Here is an 18,748-nt window from a genome sequence, read left to right as displayed (position 1 = left end):
CCTAACTGCTGAGTGAGGACACATCCCCTAGAGACAACAAATCTCTGGTCTGCACAGGAGAAGATAGTAGAGGGTGGGTCTGAGCCTGCAGGTCTTCAGAGGACAAAGAGGGGTGAGGCAGAGGCAAGTCCAGACGCCTCCCAGGAGGGGGTGGGGCTTAACCCTCACCTTGAAAGACCAGGAGAAGTTAGCCTGGTGGAGGCTCTAGGAGTACACACTTCAGACGTGGGAGTTGGTCCGGTCCTGCGTGAGCAAAGGCAGTTATGATCCAAGTGGGAGTCAGAGGTGGAGAGGGGCGAGGACAACAGAACCAAGAGCTGGAACCTCTATTCCGAGACCTGGAGCTCCTGCAGCCACGGACACTAGCATCATGGTGTGCATGTGTGATGTGTTTGCAAAAGGTGTCTCAGAGTCCAGCTGTGAAGGCCTTTTAACGGACCTCCTTCCTTCTGATTCCCAGAGACCCCACCCCCTGGCTACCTGAGTGAAGATGGAGAAACCAGTGACCACCAGATGAACCACAGCATGGACGCAGGTCAGTCATGCAGAGATATGCTCTTATTCTTAACTGATTAGCAGCTGGTGGGTTCAGCCCTTCCATCCCTTCCTCTTCGCCCCCTCCCTCCCTCCCTCCTATCTCCCTCCAGTATTTGTAGAGCAACCATGATGTGCAAGGGGCAGGGCATAGAAGAGGGTCCGAGCTGCCTACAGATGATGGGGGAGATTGACAGGACAGCCAGCGGTCACTGGGCCATCTCGTGTATGCCCTGATGGAAGATGCCGCATGGCACCAGGCTCACAGCAGGGCCACTTCATCTGGTCTGGGGAGGAACAGCACCTTACAGTCCAGGTTTTTCCCCAGGTTGAGTCTTGGTGATGTGTAGGTGTTGGCCAAGCTGTCAGAATGGGCAAGGGGTGTGCCAGGCAGAGTCATGGGAGTTGGGCAATTCTGGGTGCGTTCTGAGCCTGGTGCATTCTGGGGACAGTAAGAGCTTAGTGTGTCTGGAGTCCAGAGAGTGTCCAGCCCAGGGACCTCAGCATGACTGGAGGATACACTCTCTCCAGTGGGGAGAAAGATGGGAGGGCCCGCCACACAGGGGTCCGAGTGTGATGGACCTTCAAGCTGGCAAGACCACTTGGCATTTAGTCAGGGCTGATGGAAACCACTGCAGGCTGTAAGCAGGGCCTGGGACTTAGTGAGATGTCACCAGCAGCAGGGTGGAGAGTGGCCTCGATCACCTCAAGAAGTCAGGTGGGAGGCAAGGAAAGGCTAAATGGAGCTAATGCCTCTTCTGATGACCAGTGGAGACCCCTGAAGTCAGTATTTTTGTGTGACAACCACATGTGATGTGTGTGCTCCTGCCGTGAGGGGCAGGCTTTAGCTCTCTCCTGCTACATCTCCAGATGTTTCCCATATCATTTGTTATAGGACCAAATTGGCTCCAGACCAGCAGCTTCTTGAATTGAACCCCAGCTGCCACATAGAATGTGTACTGAGTTGTGTGTGGTTGGGAGAGGGGGAGAAGGGGAGAGGGAGCCACGCAGATGTTCCATTCCGATGGTGATGGACATACCTCGTACACACAGAGCCGCTAGACACAGTGGAGCCACCTGCCCTCGCACACAGCCCAGAAGAGATTGTGCAGTTCCTTCCCCCACCCGCCCCAGACGGAGTCTCCCTCTATTGCCCAGGCTGGAGTGCAATGGCGCAATCTCAGCTCACTGCAACCTCTGCCTCCTGGGTTCAAGCTATTATCGCATGTCAGCCTCCTGGGTAGCTGGGATTACAGGCAATGAAGCACCATGCCCAGCTCATTTTTGTATTTTTAGTAGAGACAGGGTTTCACCATGTTGGCCAGGCTGGTCTCAAACTCCTGACCTCAGGTGATCCGCCCACCTCAACCTCCCAAAGTGTGGGATTACACCGCATCCAGCTGAGGTTGTGCAATTCCTGAGAGAACGAAAGAGACTTGTATGTCCGTTGTAGTTGCTGAAATCCAGCCTGGACATCGTGGCACTTTTGGGTAGAGCACACCCGGTGAAACACACCCACCCGGCGGAGTGGCTAGCAGCGTGAACCAGCTGGAATGCATCGAAGACCTTCCTGTATCCGATGCCAAGAGACCGCTGCAAGCTTGCAGCTATTCAGCGCAGGCACGGGAAGCAGGCCAGCGGAGCAACATGTCTCCAGCTGCTGTGTTTGTTCCCACTCTGCGCTCCCTCTTCCCCCTCTGCTGCTCTCTGTATTTGCACAGTGATTATTGTTACAAACAAACATGGACCAGAGGGGCTGGAGATTGGAAAGAGCAGCCCAGATTTCATCCTGTCAGCTCTCATTTCTTCTCCCTCCTCTTCCTCCTTTGTGCTTCCCTTTTCTCTGTCCCCTCTCCCTTCTTCCTTTCTTCTCATTAAGGGTGCCTGCAGGGCCCTGTTGTGAACATGAGTGATTTATCTGAAGTAGAGACAGACCGGACTTGCGGACCCCAGCCAGTGTGTGGGTGGTGGGCGGGGGCTCTCCTGTTTCAGTCTCCATTCTTCAGAGTTGCCTGCTTGGATAGTCCAGTTGCTCGTGGGGTTGGCTTCCCTGACCCCCAGGGTGTGGTAGCATCTCAGGGCCAGAGGGTCACCTTGTTGTCCCCCATGTCGCCTCACCTACCTCCACACCCTTTTAGACCTGCGAGAAGGCCCCTTGGACTTCCTAGGTCTCATGGTTCAGGTCACCACAAAACAGGGGACAAGCATTTATCGAGTGCCTACCACATAGCAGTCATGGTGTAAGCATTTTTATATGCACAGTCTCACTTAATTTTTACATGTCACACAGTAGATGATAGTATCCTCATTTTATACCTGCGGAAAAAATTAAGGCTCATAGAAGTTAAACGGCTGAGCCAAACTCACATAGCTGACTTGTGGGGTTGTCTACACCCTGTGACTGATTATGTAACTCAGTTCTCTCAGTGAACATTCCACATCCCCCTTTGCATTAGAGGTGACAGGGAAGGAGGAGAAATCCGTGGTTCTTCCCTTGCCCTCAAGGAGGTTACAGCTGAGTTGGGGGCAAAAGAAGAGATCGCATGAACAGTGCAAGGCAGCATTCGCTTGAGGCCAGATGCGACCCAGTCTCAGGGCTGATAGATTTCATGGGGCGGAATTAGACCTCGTAGGGTGGTTAATAAATAAATAGCCTCCTTTTTTATTTTTATTTTCTGAAACAGAGTCTCACTCTTGCCCAGGCTGGTGTGCAGTGGTGCTGCAAACATGGCTCACTACAGCCTCTATCTCCTAGGCTCAAGTAGTTGTCCAACCTCAGCCTTCACCACTCGTGGCTATTTTTTTTTTTTTTTCTGTAGAGATGGGGTCTCCCTATATCACCTAGGCTGGTCTCAAACTCCTGGGCTCAAGTGATCCCCCAGTCTCAGTCTCTTAAAGTGCTGGGATTACAGATGTGAGCCATTGCGCCTGGCCTCTGCAGCCTCCTTGATAGAGGAACAGAGGAGGGGTGATGAGCAGGATGCTGCTCTGGAGATGCTGCTCTGGAAAGGTGTCCACTGTTTATATTTGAAGGCTGATACCATGTGAGTTCTTTTCTCTGGAGTTGAGAGGTGTAGAGAACATAATAGAGTAAGAATTAGGTAGATTTAGACTTTTTCCCACATGCACCATCATCTTTTGCATAAAGTGTTCTTGTCTGTTTGCTGAGTTGCAGGGTTTCTGAGACAGTTTTGTGAGTTTCCTGGAATTGATCTTTCTAGCACCTGAGCTGCTGCAGCCTCTGACCAAGGTCATGGCTGGTGATGCTGGGGAGGCCTCAAGCCCCGCCTGTGTGGGAGGGCTGGCCTCCTGCTTCCTGGGTCTTTGCAGCTTGGGAGAAGGGCTTCCCTGCTCCTCTGATTTTCCTGAGGGCATAGTTAATAGGGCAGGTGGTGTAAGCTAAAGAAAAAAGGTGTCACCTATTCTAATTGAGAACTTAGCAGCCCTGAGCTGGGAGTCTTGGTTAGGATCATAAAACCATCCGAGACCTCTGAGATCATAACCATAAGAGACCCCTGAGATCATCCACTCCATTCATTCATTCCAGACAAGAAATTGGGGCTCAGGGAGGGAAAGGAGAGGCAAGGGTATGGGATAGGCCTTCTCCTGGGACTTGGAGGCTCCGTCCAGGGTTTTCTTTCTGCTGTGTTGAGCCACCCCACCTTGACATATAAGTGTTTAGTCATTTGGCTCTCCAGGCCAAGAATCTTTTGTGAAGTCTCACAACTGTGTCTCACCTCGCAGGTTCTCCAAACCTGTCCCCGAATCCGATGTCCCCAGCACATAATAACTTGGGTGAGTATCTCCTGGTGCACACAACTGGAACCCCCTCTAGCTGCAGCCCTGGCGAGTCGCCAGTGTGGGGAGGGGCCCCTGAAGGTAAGGCTCTCCCCTGACGCCTACCCTCAGCCCAGCTCAGCCCATCAGGTTTCTGGTTACGGTGATGCTGAGGTCACCACAGAACGGAGAAACTTGAGAACAGTGGTGGCAGGAAAGGCAACCATATGCCGGGTTTGTATTTCCCCTGGCGAGGCCGGTAGACGTGAGTGAATGAAAATTCCCCAAACCTTATGCCCAGGAGAACGAGGGTCTGTGGTCAGCTAAGCATACGTGTGCGGTTTGGTGCAAAGCCATGGACAGCCGTGCAGACTCCAGCCCCCTGACATTTAAAGACTTGTTTCAGATATACTTATTGGAGTGTTCCATCTTACAATTATGTAATTTTTCTTAAAATAGCAACATATAAGGAATTTGAAAATAAAGTCAAAGTGCCCATAATCCCAGCACCCTGACATAACTGTGTGTGATCACAGTCCTGATGTTTGTGCATCAGGCATATACATACATATCTGTGCCTTGCCACTGAGATCATAGTGCATATCTGGTTTTTTCATTCTCTCTTCTCCTTATGTTATTTTGTAAACACGTTTCTGTATTTACGTGTCTTATTTATCGTTGTTGTTATCTCATGGTGTTTTGGAGTGGAGGGTCCATTGTTTCTGCTACATCCCTCCGTGGTTAGACTTCTGGATCAGTTTTTCCAAGACTCACTTTTCTAACCCAGTAGGGTCCTTCAGTTCTCCAGCTTGGGATAGACCTTGGCATGGAACCTGCCAAAGGGCTCAGAACAAATATCCGTTTAGTTTTTATTGATGGGAGTTTTTTATATTCTGGTCTGGTAGTTTTAGAAAATGTAGGTTGGATCTTGTTTGGGGCTTTATTGCTGAGGCTTAATTTGTGGCTCAGGAAAAGAAACAGTTAATATTTCTTGGCAAATCAAAGTGGATTGGACTGGGTTTTGTGCCCATTTGCTTCCAGACCTTGACTGACAGCGTCAGATGAAGAAACTCATCATTTGGAGTATTAGGAGATGCCTGAAACCCTTTAGAACAGGCTGACCTGGGCAGTGTGGGATGTGACTTTGGGGGATCTGTTTTAACATTTTTGTAAAGTAATATCACTGTGAGTGCCGGGCTTTGCAGAGGGAAGGTCAGATTCCTGATATGAAAGGACTGAGTTATTAAAAACAAACTGAAGGCTAGAAGCGAAGTTAACTCTTGAGAAATTAAAGGCCATGATGATGAACTTGACTCCAGGCTTTCAGCTTTTGAGATTGGCTGCTTTAGATTTATTTTCTGTGCCATTTTAAAACCCTACTGGGGCCAAGGTAGCACTTTTAGTCGTCAGCCTTCCAAGCAGACACTTGCTTTTGAAACCATAGCAGTCCCAGGGCAGCTTGGAGGTGGCTGATGCTGGACGCGGTGCTCCAGACTGAAAGGTGGTCATTTGCTGTGAACTGCCCTCTAGATTGTGTAGACTAGGATGAGGATGATGGGATGTTTCTTGAGCTTGGACCCAAGGCAGCATCCCCCATTGACATAGTTCTCCCTCCCTACTGCCCCTTCCTCAGGCAGCTTGCCTGAGGATTGAGGATTCTTAGGTTATTTCTTCCAAAGGGAGGACCCTCCCCGAGCCTGGCCAGCAGAGAATGGGTGCCAGTTTGCACTGGCCTAGTTGCATCTCTGCTGGGACAGTGTGAATCAGGGGCGAGTCACCCAGCGAGTCGGGATTAGGATTCTGGATGAGACACTGCGCTGACAGGCCTGGCTTCCCCTCTGCTTCATGAGCCCCTGTGCTCCCCTTCACTCATTCAAACCATTGACTTCATCCCTACTCAGAAGGTCGCCTGGACTCCCATTGTCATAGCTGGAAGGGGGTGAGATGGTGATGAGGATGGGAAACATTTCTTGAGCTTGCTGTTGACTGTTATTCAGAGTGCTTCCTGCGTGTTAACCCAATCCTGTAACTTTATAAGGCAGAAGTGCTGTGATTTTTCATTTTACAGATTAGGAAACCGGGGAACACATTGGTGAACTGATGTGTCCCAGATTCACAGCTAGTGAATGGAGAAGCTGGCTTTGAACTCAGGCCCTCTCACTCCAGAGCCTGCACTCCCATTGCGGCATGACACTGCCTTCCTGGGCCATTTGGACCAGCTGTCCCCACCCTCCTCACTTGGAGGAACAAGGCTCAGGCAAGGCATTTGCTGACTTTTACGTTGGAGACTAATGCTAGGCTGTGGCCCCTGGCGGGGAAGCCCTGCCTGCTTACCTGCCTCTTCCTCACTCCCTCATTCCCAGATACCTGTGGTCTGCATGCTGTTCAGGTGGGGGATTGGAAGAGGGATCACAGACCCAGCCATCAAGGGGCCACGGCCTTGTTGGGATCAATAAGGCAGGACTAAAAATGATTCTAAAACAAGAAGTAGGTGCAGATGAAGAACTCTGAGGGTTCAAGGGAGGGAGCGATGGAATTCCAGGCCGGCCAGGCGTCTCCTCTGTATTCATGCACTCAGTCAACATTGGCTGAGTTCCCAGTATGTACTGATGCTGGGGGCCAGAGCTGGGAGAGCACTAGGCATTTGCAGCCTGGGGGTGGGGGAGGGGCAGCTGGAGGTGTCTACGTCCACCTGTAATGCATTGTGCCAGGTGCCCAGGGAGCAAGCCCAGAAGGAGGAGGAATTGTACATGCCAAGGAGGAAAGTAGGGAAGTGTGGATGGAGTGGGGAGACATGGGAGAGGTCATGCCATGTGTGAGCGGGCCCTTGAAGGACAGGTGGGATCCTGTGAGGCAGAGAAGGAGGGAAGGCCATTGCAAGTCCAAGGGCAGGATGTGATCTGAGGACAGCTGGCATGGTGGTTGGTGGTTGTCTCAAGAAGGACAAGGCGGGAAGACGAGGCTGAAATGGCAGGTGGGGCACTGAGAAAAGACCCCTGAGTGTCTGCTTAGTGCCCTCTTGCCTATAGAATACAGCTGTTCATGGGTTTTGAATGGGGAGGTTTTCTGATGACAGCTTCATAAAGATTAATCTGGCCACTGTGTGGAATCTAAATTCTAGGGGAAATTACTGGAGGCAAAACAAAGCAAAAACAAAAACCCACTTAGCTCTTCCTCTCGAGGAGGCTGAGATGGATGCTCTCGAGAAATGGTCCAGAGCCGGGAGAATGCATTTGAGAGGGAGTCATGGGCCTTAATGAGCAGGGTTTGTTGACCAGCATTAAGTGGGGATGATGGTAATGCCTCCATCGAGGCTGGACACCCAGGAAGTGGAGTGGGTTTGGGGTGGAAGATGGTGGTGGGTTGCCTGTGCTTAGTCAGGAAAGCACCTGGCGCTGGAGGTGCAGATTTGGAAACCATTAACATATGTGACAGCCTTTCCCACAGCGGGGCCTGAGAGAAGGGATTTGGTGGTTGAATGAGTGTGGAAAGCCTGTATTGTGGCCCCTCCTGCAGCCCCCACTCAGGAGGGACTCACATGGCCACGCTCTGAGGAGCCTGCAGAAGGAGGCCTGTCTGACCCAGTGTTCCTCCCATGCACTGATCGCTGTTCCTGCACTTCTCTCTTATCATCCCACTGCCCATCCGTAGATCTCACTCTGCAAACACCAATGAAGTTTGGCTGAAGTCATGACAGTGGATGAATTTAGTGGAGAGGGTGACCCAGCTCAATATGGAAAGACAGCCAGAGACGCACTCGGGCGGGGGGTTCCTTGGGGAAGGCTGAGGTCAGGGGGATGATGGGGTCACAGCAGCTCAGAGGGGAGGGAAGCCCTGAAGGATGGTGGCCCCAAGCAGGCCCTGCAGAGATGCAGAATGAGATTTAAAAAGCGGCCTTGGATTTGGCCTCAGGGGTTCAAGGGGGAGCCTTTAGGGTGCAGTGTGTGGGAGGGGAGGGGGCTGCAGTAGTCAGCAGTACACTGAAGGGCAAGTAACAGGTGGGGAGTAGAGGCACGCAGCAGCGCAGCCTTTGCACTAACTCAGAGTCAGTGAGTCCCAAATCCTAGGATGGAGGCAAGCACACAGGGAGCTCTTCCTAGGAAAAAATGGGGACATCTCAGGACATCTGATTATTTCTTTTAAAGAGATTATTATGAAATTACTGTGCAAAAAGAAAGAAAGCAGAGGACATCTGGTTTCTCCTTTCATTTCCTCCCCACTCCAGGCGTTAGCTCCAGGGCTCAGATCTGGGGAAGGTTGAGCCTCCTTGCCCCAGCAAAGCCACTTCTGGTGATTACGGGCCAGGGACTCCTGGTTGAGACCGGACTCAGCATCCTGCCCCAGGCAGGCTCTCGGAGACCCTGGGACCATTGTTCGCAGGGCAGGGGATATGAGCAGGTGATGTTCCTGTTATTACACAGCGTGCTGGGTGAGTCACTGGGAGTTTCCTAGGCATTTAAGGCGGAAGGATTGGGGTACGTGGAGGGGAAGGAGGAGGCAGGTGGAGAGAGGAAAAAGGTAGTGAGCTGGCTTCTGCCCGGTGAGTAAGTTGTTCCCTGTCTTAAAGTGAGACAATTAGGGCGGAGCCGTGACTGAGGAAAATAATGTCCCAGGGAGAGCCCTGGGGGAGCAGTTGAGCTGCAGTTAAAGGAGGCGATGGCTTCCCAGAGTGCCAGTGCCAGGAGAGAGAAGCGGGGATGGGGCAGCTTGGAGTGTGAAAGGGACAGGGCAGCTTGGAGGTGGCTGATGCCGGATGCAGTGCTTCAGACTGAAAGGTGGTCATTTGCTGTGAATTGCCCTCTAGATTATGTAGAATAGGATGATGGGATGTTTCTTGAGCTTGGATCCAAGACAGCATCTCCTGTTGACATAATTCTCCCTCCCTACTGCCCCTTCCTCAGGCAGCTTGCCTGAGAGTTGAGGATTCTTAGGTTATTTCTACCAAAGGGAGGACCCTCCCCGAGGCTGGCCAGCAGAGAATGGGTGCCACTTTATGCTGGCCTAGTTACACCTCTGCTGGGATGGTGTGAATTGGGAGTGAGTCGCTCAACGAGTCAGGGTTAGGATTCTGGGTGAGATTCTGCCTGACAGGCCCAGCTTCCCCTCTGCTTCATGAGCCCCTGTGCTCATGTGTGAGCACATGTGTGGTGGCAGGCAGCCCGAAGACCACTGGGCCTGAGCGTGGACAGTGGCCCAGGGCACAGGCCCAACCCAGTTCCAGGTATCTTCATGCTGCTGCCCAAGGCTCTTCTACAAGGCAACCTCTGGCTCCAGTCTTCCCCACGCTTGTGAAATCACAGGCAGGCGACATAATGACAGGAAGTCAGCTGCAGGCTCTGTCTTCACACTCCCGAGGGCCTGGTTTTTAGACTTTGCCACTGTTCCTGGTTGCAGTAAGTTCCTGGTTCATAAGCTAAAAGGGCATGGGGGTCTCTGTGCAGCCTGGTTTGGTGTTTTAGTCCTTAGATACATAGATTGGAATTAGTGTCCTGGGTACTGGGACACAGCTGGCGTGGGTTTACAGAGACCTCACCCTCTAGCACAGGAGACTCAGGTACACAGTTTCTGGGACACAAGGCTAATTCTGCATTGAGGCAGTGAGGGAGTATTTCACAGCCACGTGAGCTGGGCCTTAAAGATCGCGTCCCTGCAGAGGAGGGGTATGGGCAGTCCAGGCAGAGGACCCAGGCAGGACTGAGAAGTGGCGGATGGGGAACATGGGAACGAGGATGTGGAATCTCCTAGAGTGAGGAAGAGCTGCCTTCCGCAGGTGAGATGGGCCCGGAGGAAACCGGTCCATTTCTGTTTTGACCTTTCATCTTGCAGTGGCGTTGCTCCTGGCCTTTGTCCGTTCCTTGCTTTCGATTTAGAGGAGAAAGTTAATTTCCCCCTCTTGCCTCCCCACCTTTTCCTTTACCGGATTTGAATCTCTTGCACATGTTTTTAATAGGCATCCCTTAATCCAAGCGTTGCCTTCTGGGTTTTACTCTGTTTTCTTTTTCTTAAACAAAATGGAACGTCTGTGCCAGCTTGGAACAGGACTGAAAACTGAGGCCAGCCAATGCGTTAGGCTGGCAGGGGGCCAAGCCATGGATTAAGTGCCCTATGGCACTCGAGAAGTCTGGCCGACACCACACTGGTGGGGGCGGGGGACCCACAACGGCTGGAGCTGGAGGTTCCTGCGTCTCTAACACCTCTGCACTGGAAAGAGAGATTAGCACAGACTCAGAAGTCTGGCCGGGAGCGGGGCTGTTTGAAGGGAAGGCCGTGGGCATGTGCCATTGTCTTCTACCCCAGGTGTGCAGAATGCTCAGCCTAGAGGTGAAACTGCCGTTCATTGGGGTGTGTCACTTTACCCTCCCTGTAGTCCTTCTCCTAGAGGAGCCTTCTATAGAACTGTTCCTGCATTTGTTGGTAAACCCTGGAAACCAGATCTTATTTGCTTGCTTGCTTGATCAATTGATTGATTGGTGGGGGGAGGGGTTGCCACCTCCCCCTGAGAGGTTTCTTTTAAGATTTAATGCCAGGACAAGCTTTGTTTACCCTGAGGAACTAGTAAGCATTGCCCATCCACCAACCAGAGCCATAGACCATATCATCTTCCCTTTTTGTCTTGTCTACTAGGAAGCTCAGAGCCAAACTAGATGCTTTTGCAGTAACTATAACCTCATGGTTATCCCATTTGTAGCCTTCCTCTTTCCAGAGTCCTTTTCGTTTCTCTGATAGGTAAGGATAAGTCCTTTGGGAAAGAAATGAGGGCATATTTAGTGTTTTGGGGGGTGTGTGTGTGTTAGAGTCTTGCTCTGTCCTCTAGGCTGGAGTGCAGTGGCGTGATCTTGGCTCACTGCAACCGCTGTCTCCCAGGTTCAAGTGATTCTCCTGCCTCAGCCTCCAGAGTAGTTGGGATTACAGGTGCCCACTACCATGCCCAGCTAATTTTTGTATCTTTCGTAGAGATGGGGTTTCACCATGTTGGCCAGGCTGGTCTCGAACTCCTGACCTCAAGGGATATGCCTGCCTTGGCCTCCCAAAGTGCTGGGATTACAGGCATGAGCCACTGCATCTGGTCTGTTTTTTGTTTGTTTGTTTGTTTTTTAAAGAAAAATGTGCCATTGAAGGCAGAACCCAGAGGTGGTGACCATACTTTCTGGTCTGCCACTCTTCTTGCACAAGTTCCGGGAGGAAGCAGCTGAGGTGTAGTGGGCAGGAGGGACCTGGAAAGGAAGGAAAGCACGTCTGGCTTTTAGTTGTTTGCAGAGAATAGAAAGTGCATGGCGGGGGTGCTGCTCCGGCTCAGTCCCGCTTCTGAACACAGGGCAGCTTGTCCAAACAGTGCTCTCTGAAATGGCAGCCTGCAGACTTTGCCACTGGCCTGATTTCACTGCTCCCTCAAACAAGCGTCTTCCTAATGATGTGTCAGGTTCCTAGTGTCCGGGGTTTTCCACAACACTGTCCAGTGTGTGTCTGTGAGTTGCAGGGCTGTTTGGATAAGGGCTCAGATCTGCTTGGGAGGGCCTCTCGGCCTATGACCCGAAGCCCGTCTTTGATTCTGAGGGTCCTTGAAGCCTACCCTTCCCCAGAGCATGGTTCCAGCGCCATGCGATGCAATGGGTGGCCTGCCAGCTTTTTCTTTTTTTGAATGGTGGGCTGGGTTGCTATTCCTGGGAGCCTAGCTCTTTCTCTTCTGCCTGGAGTAAACCCAGAGAATGCTGGGCAGGGCTTTATGATTTTGGGGTGCGGACTCTGTTCTGTTCTACACACTGCTGAGTAAGTCAGAGCCAGCCAAAGCTATACGTTCAAGCTGACCTGTGCCGGAGAATGACCTAGGTGGTCAGCGTTACTGTCTTCTAATGCACCAGAGTCATTGTACGGACTGGAAAACTGAGGTTACAGAAGGAGGTCACGTCCCCAAGATCACACAGCAGGATCAGCAGAGCCTGCACTTGGGCAGTGGTGACCAGCAGCACTGATAGGTTGCCTGACCACTCTGAATGCTTGGGTTGCACTTGGATTTTTTTTTTTTTTACGTTTCCAAAGCAACATAGCTCACATTTTACTGACCACATTGTTTAGAATATAGCTTATCTCATTGGAATGTTGAAGCATCAAGCAAAGCCAGAGCCAGATGTGGCTGACGTGGCTCAGCCTCACCTCAGGGGCCAGGGCACAAGCCACAGCTGCTCCTGGCCCTGTCCTTCCTCCCTTCCCCATTAAGTACTTTTGATGCCTTCATCCTTATCTTCCTTTGCTCCACCCCAGGAAGAGAGGAAAAGGTAAGAATGCTTTGCCTCCATCTTGATGGTGATCAAGATAGGACCAGGCTGTTTTCAAGTTCATAGAATCCAGTTTTTATCATTGTGTTAACACCATGTGCTGAGTGCTTCATGCGCACCCTGCACTTCACATGAGTTATCTCTGTCTGTTTAGAAACAGCGCCGAGAGTAAAGAGGATGAGGCCCAGAGAGTGTAGCTGGTTTGCTCGCAGTTGCACGTCTAGTCTGTGCCTGAGCCAAGATTGACCTCCAGTCTGTCTGGAGGATGGCTTTATAGCTCGTGTCCCATGATCCAGTTAAATATCTAGCGCCGTTTTGCCCTCTAGAAGACATCTGGCAATATCCACAGCCTTCTTTTATTGCCACAACTTGAGAGGGTGGTATGGATGTTTACTACTAGCACCTAGTGGGCAGGGGTCAGGATGCTGGTAAACATCCTACAATCTACAGATGCTCCCTCCCACCCACCCACCCAGCAAAGAATTATCTGGCCCCAAATGTCAGTAGTGCTGAAGTTGAAAAACCTGACCTAGGGTCTCCTAACCCTCCAGCTGACACTTCCTGGGTGTGTGTGGAGTGCAGGGGTGTTACTGGCCTGCCCCTTCTCTGTTCGTGGTAGCATTCTCCTTGCTTTTAGAAGGGATCATGTACCTAGACCCCATAAGGGGATCAGGGACACTTTGTCCTGCAGGCAACCAGACCCCTTCCTGTGGGCAGAACAGCTTCTGACTTTTCTCTCTTGGGCTTTACACACCTTCAGAAGGTCTAATGAGTGGGGGTCCCCCCGGTGGGTTCCCCCTCCTAGACGTTGCCTGGTATCCATTGAGCAGGGTTGTCAGGCCAGGGCGACGTGGGCACGGGGAACCTCTCCTGTTACCCTCTCAACAGAGCCCTGCACTGAGGGTTAAAGTGAGGGAGGAGAGATGTCAGCCTGGGCCCTGGGACCTTATGGTCGAGTTGGACAGTCAGGATGCTCACATAGAGGCACACCCTTAGTGACTGTGTGGCTCCAGGTATATTTAAGAGCCAGAGGGACTTCAGAGCCAGGCTGAAGCTCTGAGATGGAAGAGTGAGAATGAGCAGGGGACTCCCTGATTCTGCAGCAGATGGATGGGATTCAGGTAGGCATCAAGCAGAGCGTGGTAGGCTAAGGGCTCGTGCCCAGCAGTCAGTGCAGCACAGAGAAGCAATTGGAAGTGGTTGGCCCAGGGCGCAGGGCAGTCCTGGTCCAGAGGCTGTGGCATCGGTGTGAGTGGGAATTCCGAGGGCCCGGCCAAGGGCTGAGAGGATGGACCTGGAGATGCTGCAGAGGCGTGCAGTAGGAGGGCACAGCGCCAGGGCCACTGGGCTGGGGCAAGAGGAGGGCGAGGAGGCCCCAGGAAATGGAAGGCTGGGATCCATTTCCAGTGTAAGGAGAAGCTGCCATTTACTCTTCTGAGAAAGAGAACCAGCCCCTCGCAGGATGGCAGTTTTGCTTTGAGGAGCCCCATATGGAGACTACACAGACAACTGGGACAAATCCAGATTTTCTTTCAGATGGGTTTGTGTCCTAGCCACCCCAGCAGCCGGCATGTAGATAAGTGTGGAAAATGGTTTCTGTGATAAGAGGCAGGGCTCCAGGCTCAGTCTGCGGACGATCCTGGTGTGTCCACTGCGCTGACATGGGGCACTGTTGGGAACCCACTCGGCTGCTGCAGGCTTGGAAGCTGCTGCCCCACAGGCTGGGAGTTTGCCCCAAGGCGGTGCGTAGCCAAAACCTGAAAGCCCTTGTAGGGGCAGGGATTAATGGTGGTTACTCTAGGAACCTTGCAAGAGAGGCTGAGAGGTGACTGTGCAGGAGGTGTGGACTGCCGCACAGTGGGCACGCGACCGTGGCTGTCCCAGGTTCATCCAGGTACTGGGTGGCCCCTGGTCCTCCTCAGGTTTGGCCCAACCCCTGCTTGAAGACTCCTTCCATCCAGTCAAGCAGGCGAGGCAGGGCCTCTATGAGCTAAAAAAAAAAAAAAAAAAAAAAAAAAAAAAAAAAAAAGAAAGAAATCAATGGCCCTTTATACACACAGTGTGGCAAGGCTGATGGAATCTCCTCTGGACACCTGAGCGTCTTCTGGTGGGTGCTGCCAGTTTTATGCGATAAAAGGCACCGGGTGGGGAGATTATTAATCCCTCTGAAATGTGGGGAAATGGTTTTCCAGAGCATCCATGGGACCCCATCGAGGGAGCATGGGGCTTGGGGCACCCACTGACCCAGTAGCCTGCCCTGTGTCCACAGACCTGCAGCCAGTTACCTACTGCGAGCCGGCCTTCTGGTGCTCCATCTCCTACTACGAGCTGAACCAGCGCGTCGGGGAGACATTCCACGCCTCACAGCCATCCATGACTGTGGACGGCTTCACCGACCCCTCCAATTCGGAGCGCTTCTGCCTAGGGCTGCTCTCCAATGTCAACAGGAATGCAGCAGTGGAGCTGACGCGGAGACACATCGGTATGGGGTGGCTCCATTTCCCGCTCCCCACCCTGCCCCTGCCACTCTATCCCGCCCCAGCCCCAGGCCCGAACACACAGCCTCTGCAGGGAACCTTGCCTCCATCCTTAGCTGTGCTCTGCCTCCTGCTGGGCATGGGGGAAGACTCGCCGCCCCAGCAAGGCCCCCACATTCTCTATTGCCCTGTTTAGGGGCCAGACAGGTAGTGTTCAGGCCACTTAATCATTCCCACTCAAAGATACAATCTCAGAAAATCTGGAAGCCACAGAGGAAAATACTTAAGGGATCAACAAGGGAACGTCTATGAGAAAGGCAACATATGAAATCTTTTATTTATTTATTTATTTTTTTTGAGACAGAGTTTCACTCTTATCCAGGCTGGAGTGCAGTGGCACAATCTCAGCTCACTGCAACCTCTGCCTCCCGGGTTCAAGCGATTCTCCTGCCTCAGCCTCTCAAGTAGCTGGGATTGCAGGCACCCAGCCACCACGCCCGGCTAATTTTTATATTTTTAGTAGAGACAGGGTTTCTCCATGTTGGTTGGCCAGGCTGGTCTCGAACTCTTGACCTCAGGTGATCTACCTGCCTCGGCTTCCCAAAGTGCTAGGATTAGAGGCATGAGCCACCGAGCCCGGCTGAAATCCTCTTAATAAAAAGAGTTTGAAAGTGCAGATGGATAGGTTGATAAGTAGGCAGTCGTTGTTGGAAGAGTGATCTTTTCTTATTTTCATGTATCATTATTCTAGACAATTTAGAAAAGGTAGAAAAGAATTGTCCACTATCCAAACACCACTACTGTGAACCTGCTGCCTTCTAGCCCGCAGAACATAAGTAAAAGATGACTTTGTGAGTTTAAGGAGGATGAAGCTGTGTTACGTATCACTGGGTCTGCTTATGAAGTTATCATGCTTAGAGGATTTTACCATCCAGAACACAACTATCAGAACTTAGAAGGGCTGTGGAGAGATGGCAGAGTGAGGTTTTCTCAGACGTCGTCCTGGAGCCCCAAGGGTTGGCGAAGGGTTCCTGGGGCAAATTCAGGAGCTAGGCAGGTTAGCAAAGGGAAGCCTGGCCCCAGGTGAACCAGGGCACCTCTGCATTCGCTTGCTTTATATCTCGGGCTCTCACAGAAGACTTCATTTGAAGAGAGGATTGATTCTGTAGTGAAGAGAAGAAAAGTTTGGAGGCCACAGGCCTAGGTCTGTGCTCTCATTTTCTGGGAAAGGGACCCGATGTCTAAGGGGTGGGGAAGGGTAGGGAATGGCTCTCAAAGACCTCATTGTCAGTGACAGACAGCCCCCACTACCAGACCTGTTCTTCCCATTTTGCTTTTTGTCTTTTACTTCAAAAAAGATACTTATTCTGGGTGGCATACCACTGTTGGATTGATTGATTGATTTACAGGTAGGGTCTTGCTATGTTGCCCAGGCCCAGTCTCAAACTCCTGGGCTCAAGCCATCCCCCCATCTCAGCCTCCTTTATTAGCTGGGACAATAGGCATACACCACTGCAACTGGCTTTTTTCTATATTTTATTAAAAAAAAATATATATATATTTTACACACACACACACACACACACACACACACACATATATATATGGGTTTTTTTTTTTGTGAGGGGAGACCAAGTCTCACTCTTGACTCCCAGGCTGGAGTGTGATGGCATGATCTCGGTTCACTGCAACCTCCACCTCCCAGGTCCAAGTGATTCTCCTGCCTCAGCCTCCTGAGTTGCTGGGATTACAGGCACGCGCCACCACACCCAGCCAATTTTGTGTATTTTTAATAGAGATGGGGATTCACCATGTTGGCCAGGCTAGTCTCGAACTCCTGACCTCAGGTGATCTGCCTGCCTCAGCCTCCCAAAGTAGTGGGATTACAGGTGGAAGCCACCATGCCCAGCCTATTTTTTTGTTACTGAAATGAAACAAACATTTTTGGTCTGGGTCTTCGCATCCCCACCTCTGCCTCCTGCTCTTACTGACATGATACAGTTGTGGACAGCCAGGAAGTCATCCCTCCTATGGACTCTGAGCTAACCAGCACCCTGCAGAGCTAACGCCAGGAAAAATGGGGAGTGGTTGGAGGAAGGGGACAGTAGTGGGAATAGGAGGCAGGACAGGGGACATCCAGTGATGCATGGGCCGTTCACCTGGTGTTCATCCCACCTGATGCTGGGCCTGTAACATCTGGCTCCATGTTCTGACCTCTGAGCTTCTTCCCCGGTAATGGAACAGAGACTTTCCCAGGCGGGAGAAGGAACCATCCCCTGGCCGAGCAAAGAGCTCATTGTCAGAGTTTACGTAACTGTTCGAGTTGCAGAGCCAATTTAAAAATAATTTCTGTCCATCTGGAGTGGATTTAAGAGATGAAAGAAAAGTAAATGATATAAACCTCTGGAATGTTTTAGAAAAATGCATTGAGGGAAGAAAAAAATATGGGGTAGCATTAAGCCATCCCTGCAATAAAGGGCTCCTCGGGGTGTCTGCTGCACCAGAAGGAGCCCTGCAGGTTTACTCAATGAATCTCTGAATCTTGGAGTGTGAAGAGACCAAATAGTAGTGGGGTAGTAGTAGCAGTAGCAGCAAGAAAAGCTGACACTTACAGGCGCTTACTCTGTGTCTCACAGTAATCCTGCAAGTGTAGGCGTTATCATTCGCATTTTCTTTTCTTTTTTTTTTTTTTTTTTTGAGTTAGGGTCTCACTCTGTCTCCCAGGCTGGAGTGCAGTGGCATGATGGGAGCTCGCTGCAGTCTTGAACCCCTGGGCTCAAGCAGTTCGCCCACCTCAGCCTCCCAAGCAGTTAGCACTACAGGGATATGCCACTATGCCCAGCTAATTTTTAAAAAATACTTTTGTAGAGATGAAGTCTCATTACATTGCCCAGGCTGGCCTTGAGCTCCTGGCCTTAAGTGATCCTCCCACCTTGGCCTTCTAAAGCTCTGGAATTACAGGTGTGAGCCACTGCGCCCAGCCCCATCCCTATCGTAGAGACAGACGAAGGCTCAGAGGGTGAATAACTTGACTGAGGCTCATGCCTACTCAGTGGCAAAGGCTGTCACTGAGACCTATCCTGTGTGCCCATCTCTTGTCATTTGCCTCCCTTGGCTTTAGGAATCCAGCATTGCCCATTTCTCCTACTTGAGGCTTGGGCTTTGGAGCCCGTTTGCCTGGGGAAGCTGTCAGTCACTGGGAGCAGCCCTGCAGCTCTGCATCCTTTGCAAGCCTCAGGGCCATTGTGTATGAGCAAAGGCACCCCGTCCAGTCTAACCTGACTCTCTGTAGGAAGAGGCGTGCGGCTCTACTACATCGGAGGGGAGGTCTTCGCAGAGTGCCTCAGTGACAGCGCTATTTTTGTCCAGTCTCCCAACTGTAACCAGCGCTATGGCTGGCACCCGGCCACCGTCTGCAAGATCCCACCAGGTAAGCCAGCCACACAGGCACCCCTGCCTTGAGCTCCCTCTCAGAGTGCATGCCTGGGGTGCTGGAGAGAGTCCACCTTTCTCACCTTTTCTGCTCACTGGTGATTGCGTTGTCAGTCTGGAGGTGATTCGATTGGGTTTTCTCTATGCCCACCAATCTAACTGTGCTTTCCCTGAACCTCCAGGGAGCAGATGTAGCATCTGATGGGTCTGCCTTTAACCGTGGCTACCTGCCCGTTGCCCTGTGTGTAGATGCTC

The 18,748-nt window shown here is 51.6% G+C and overlaps 1 protein-coding gene across 8 annotated transcripts in view; it reads left to right on the top strand.

Annotated features, from left to right (window-relative positions):
* The window catches only part of SMAD3 (SMAD family member 3), a 131,912-nt gene that overhangs the window by 103,176 nt on the left and 9,988 nt on the right, over nt 1-18,748 (top strand). For all 8 annotated transcript variants that reach the window (XR_001881305.1, XM_017851115.1, XM_017851119.1 and 5 more), the window contains 4 exons: nt 461-535; nt 4,279-4,329; nt 14,854-15,066; nt 18,354-18,491. Coding sequence is in view for 7 of the 8 variants with exons in the window: in XM_017851115.1 (XP_017706604.1) it covers nt 461-535; nt 4,279-4,329; nt 14,854-15,066; nt 18,354-18,491 (477 nt within the window). In the remaining variant the exon portion in view is untranslated. The remainder of the gene's footprint in view (nt 1-460; nt 536-4,278; nt 4,330-14,853; nt 15,067-18,353; nt 18,492-18,748) is intronic.

The sequence above is a fragment of the Rhinopithecus bieti genome, unplaced genomic scaffold (genome assembly GCF_001698545.2).
Source record: "Rhinopithecus bieti isolate Rb0 unplaced genomic scaffold, ASM169854v2 scaffold_31548, whole genome shotgun sequence".
Classification (NCBI taxonomy): Eukaryota; Metazoa; Chordata; class Mammalia; order Primates; family Cercopithecidae; genus Rhinopithecus; species Rhinopithecus bieti.
Note: the sequence above shows the minus strand (reverse complement) of the source record. Positions and strands in the feature narration are given on the sequence as shown.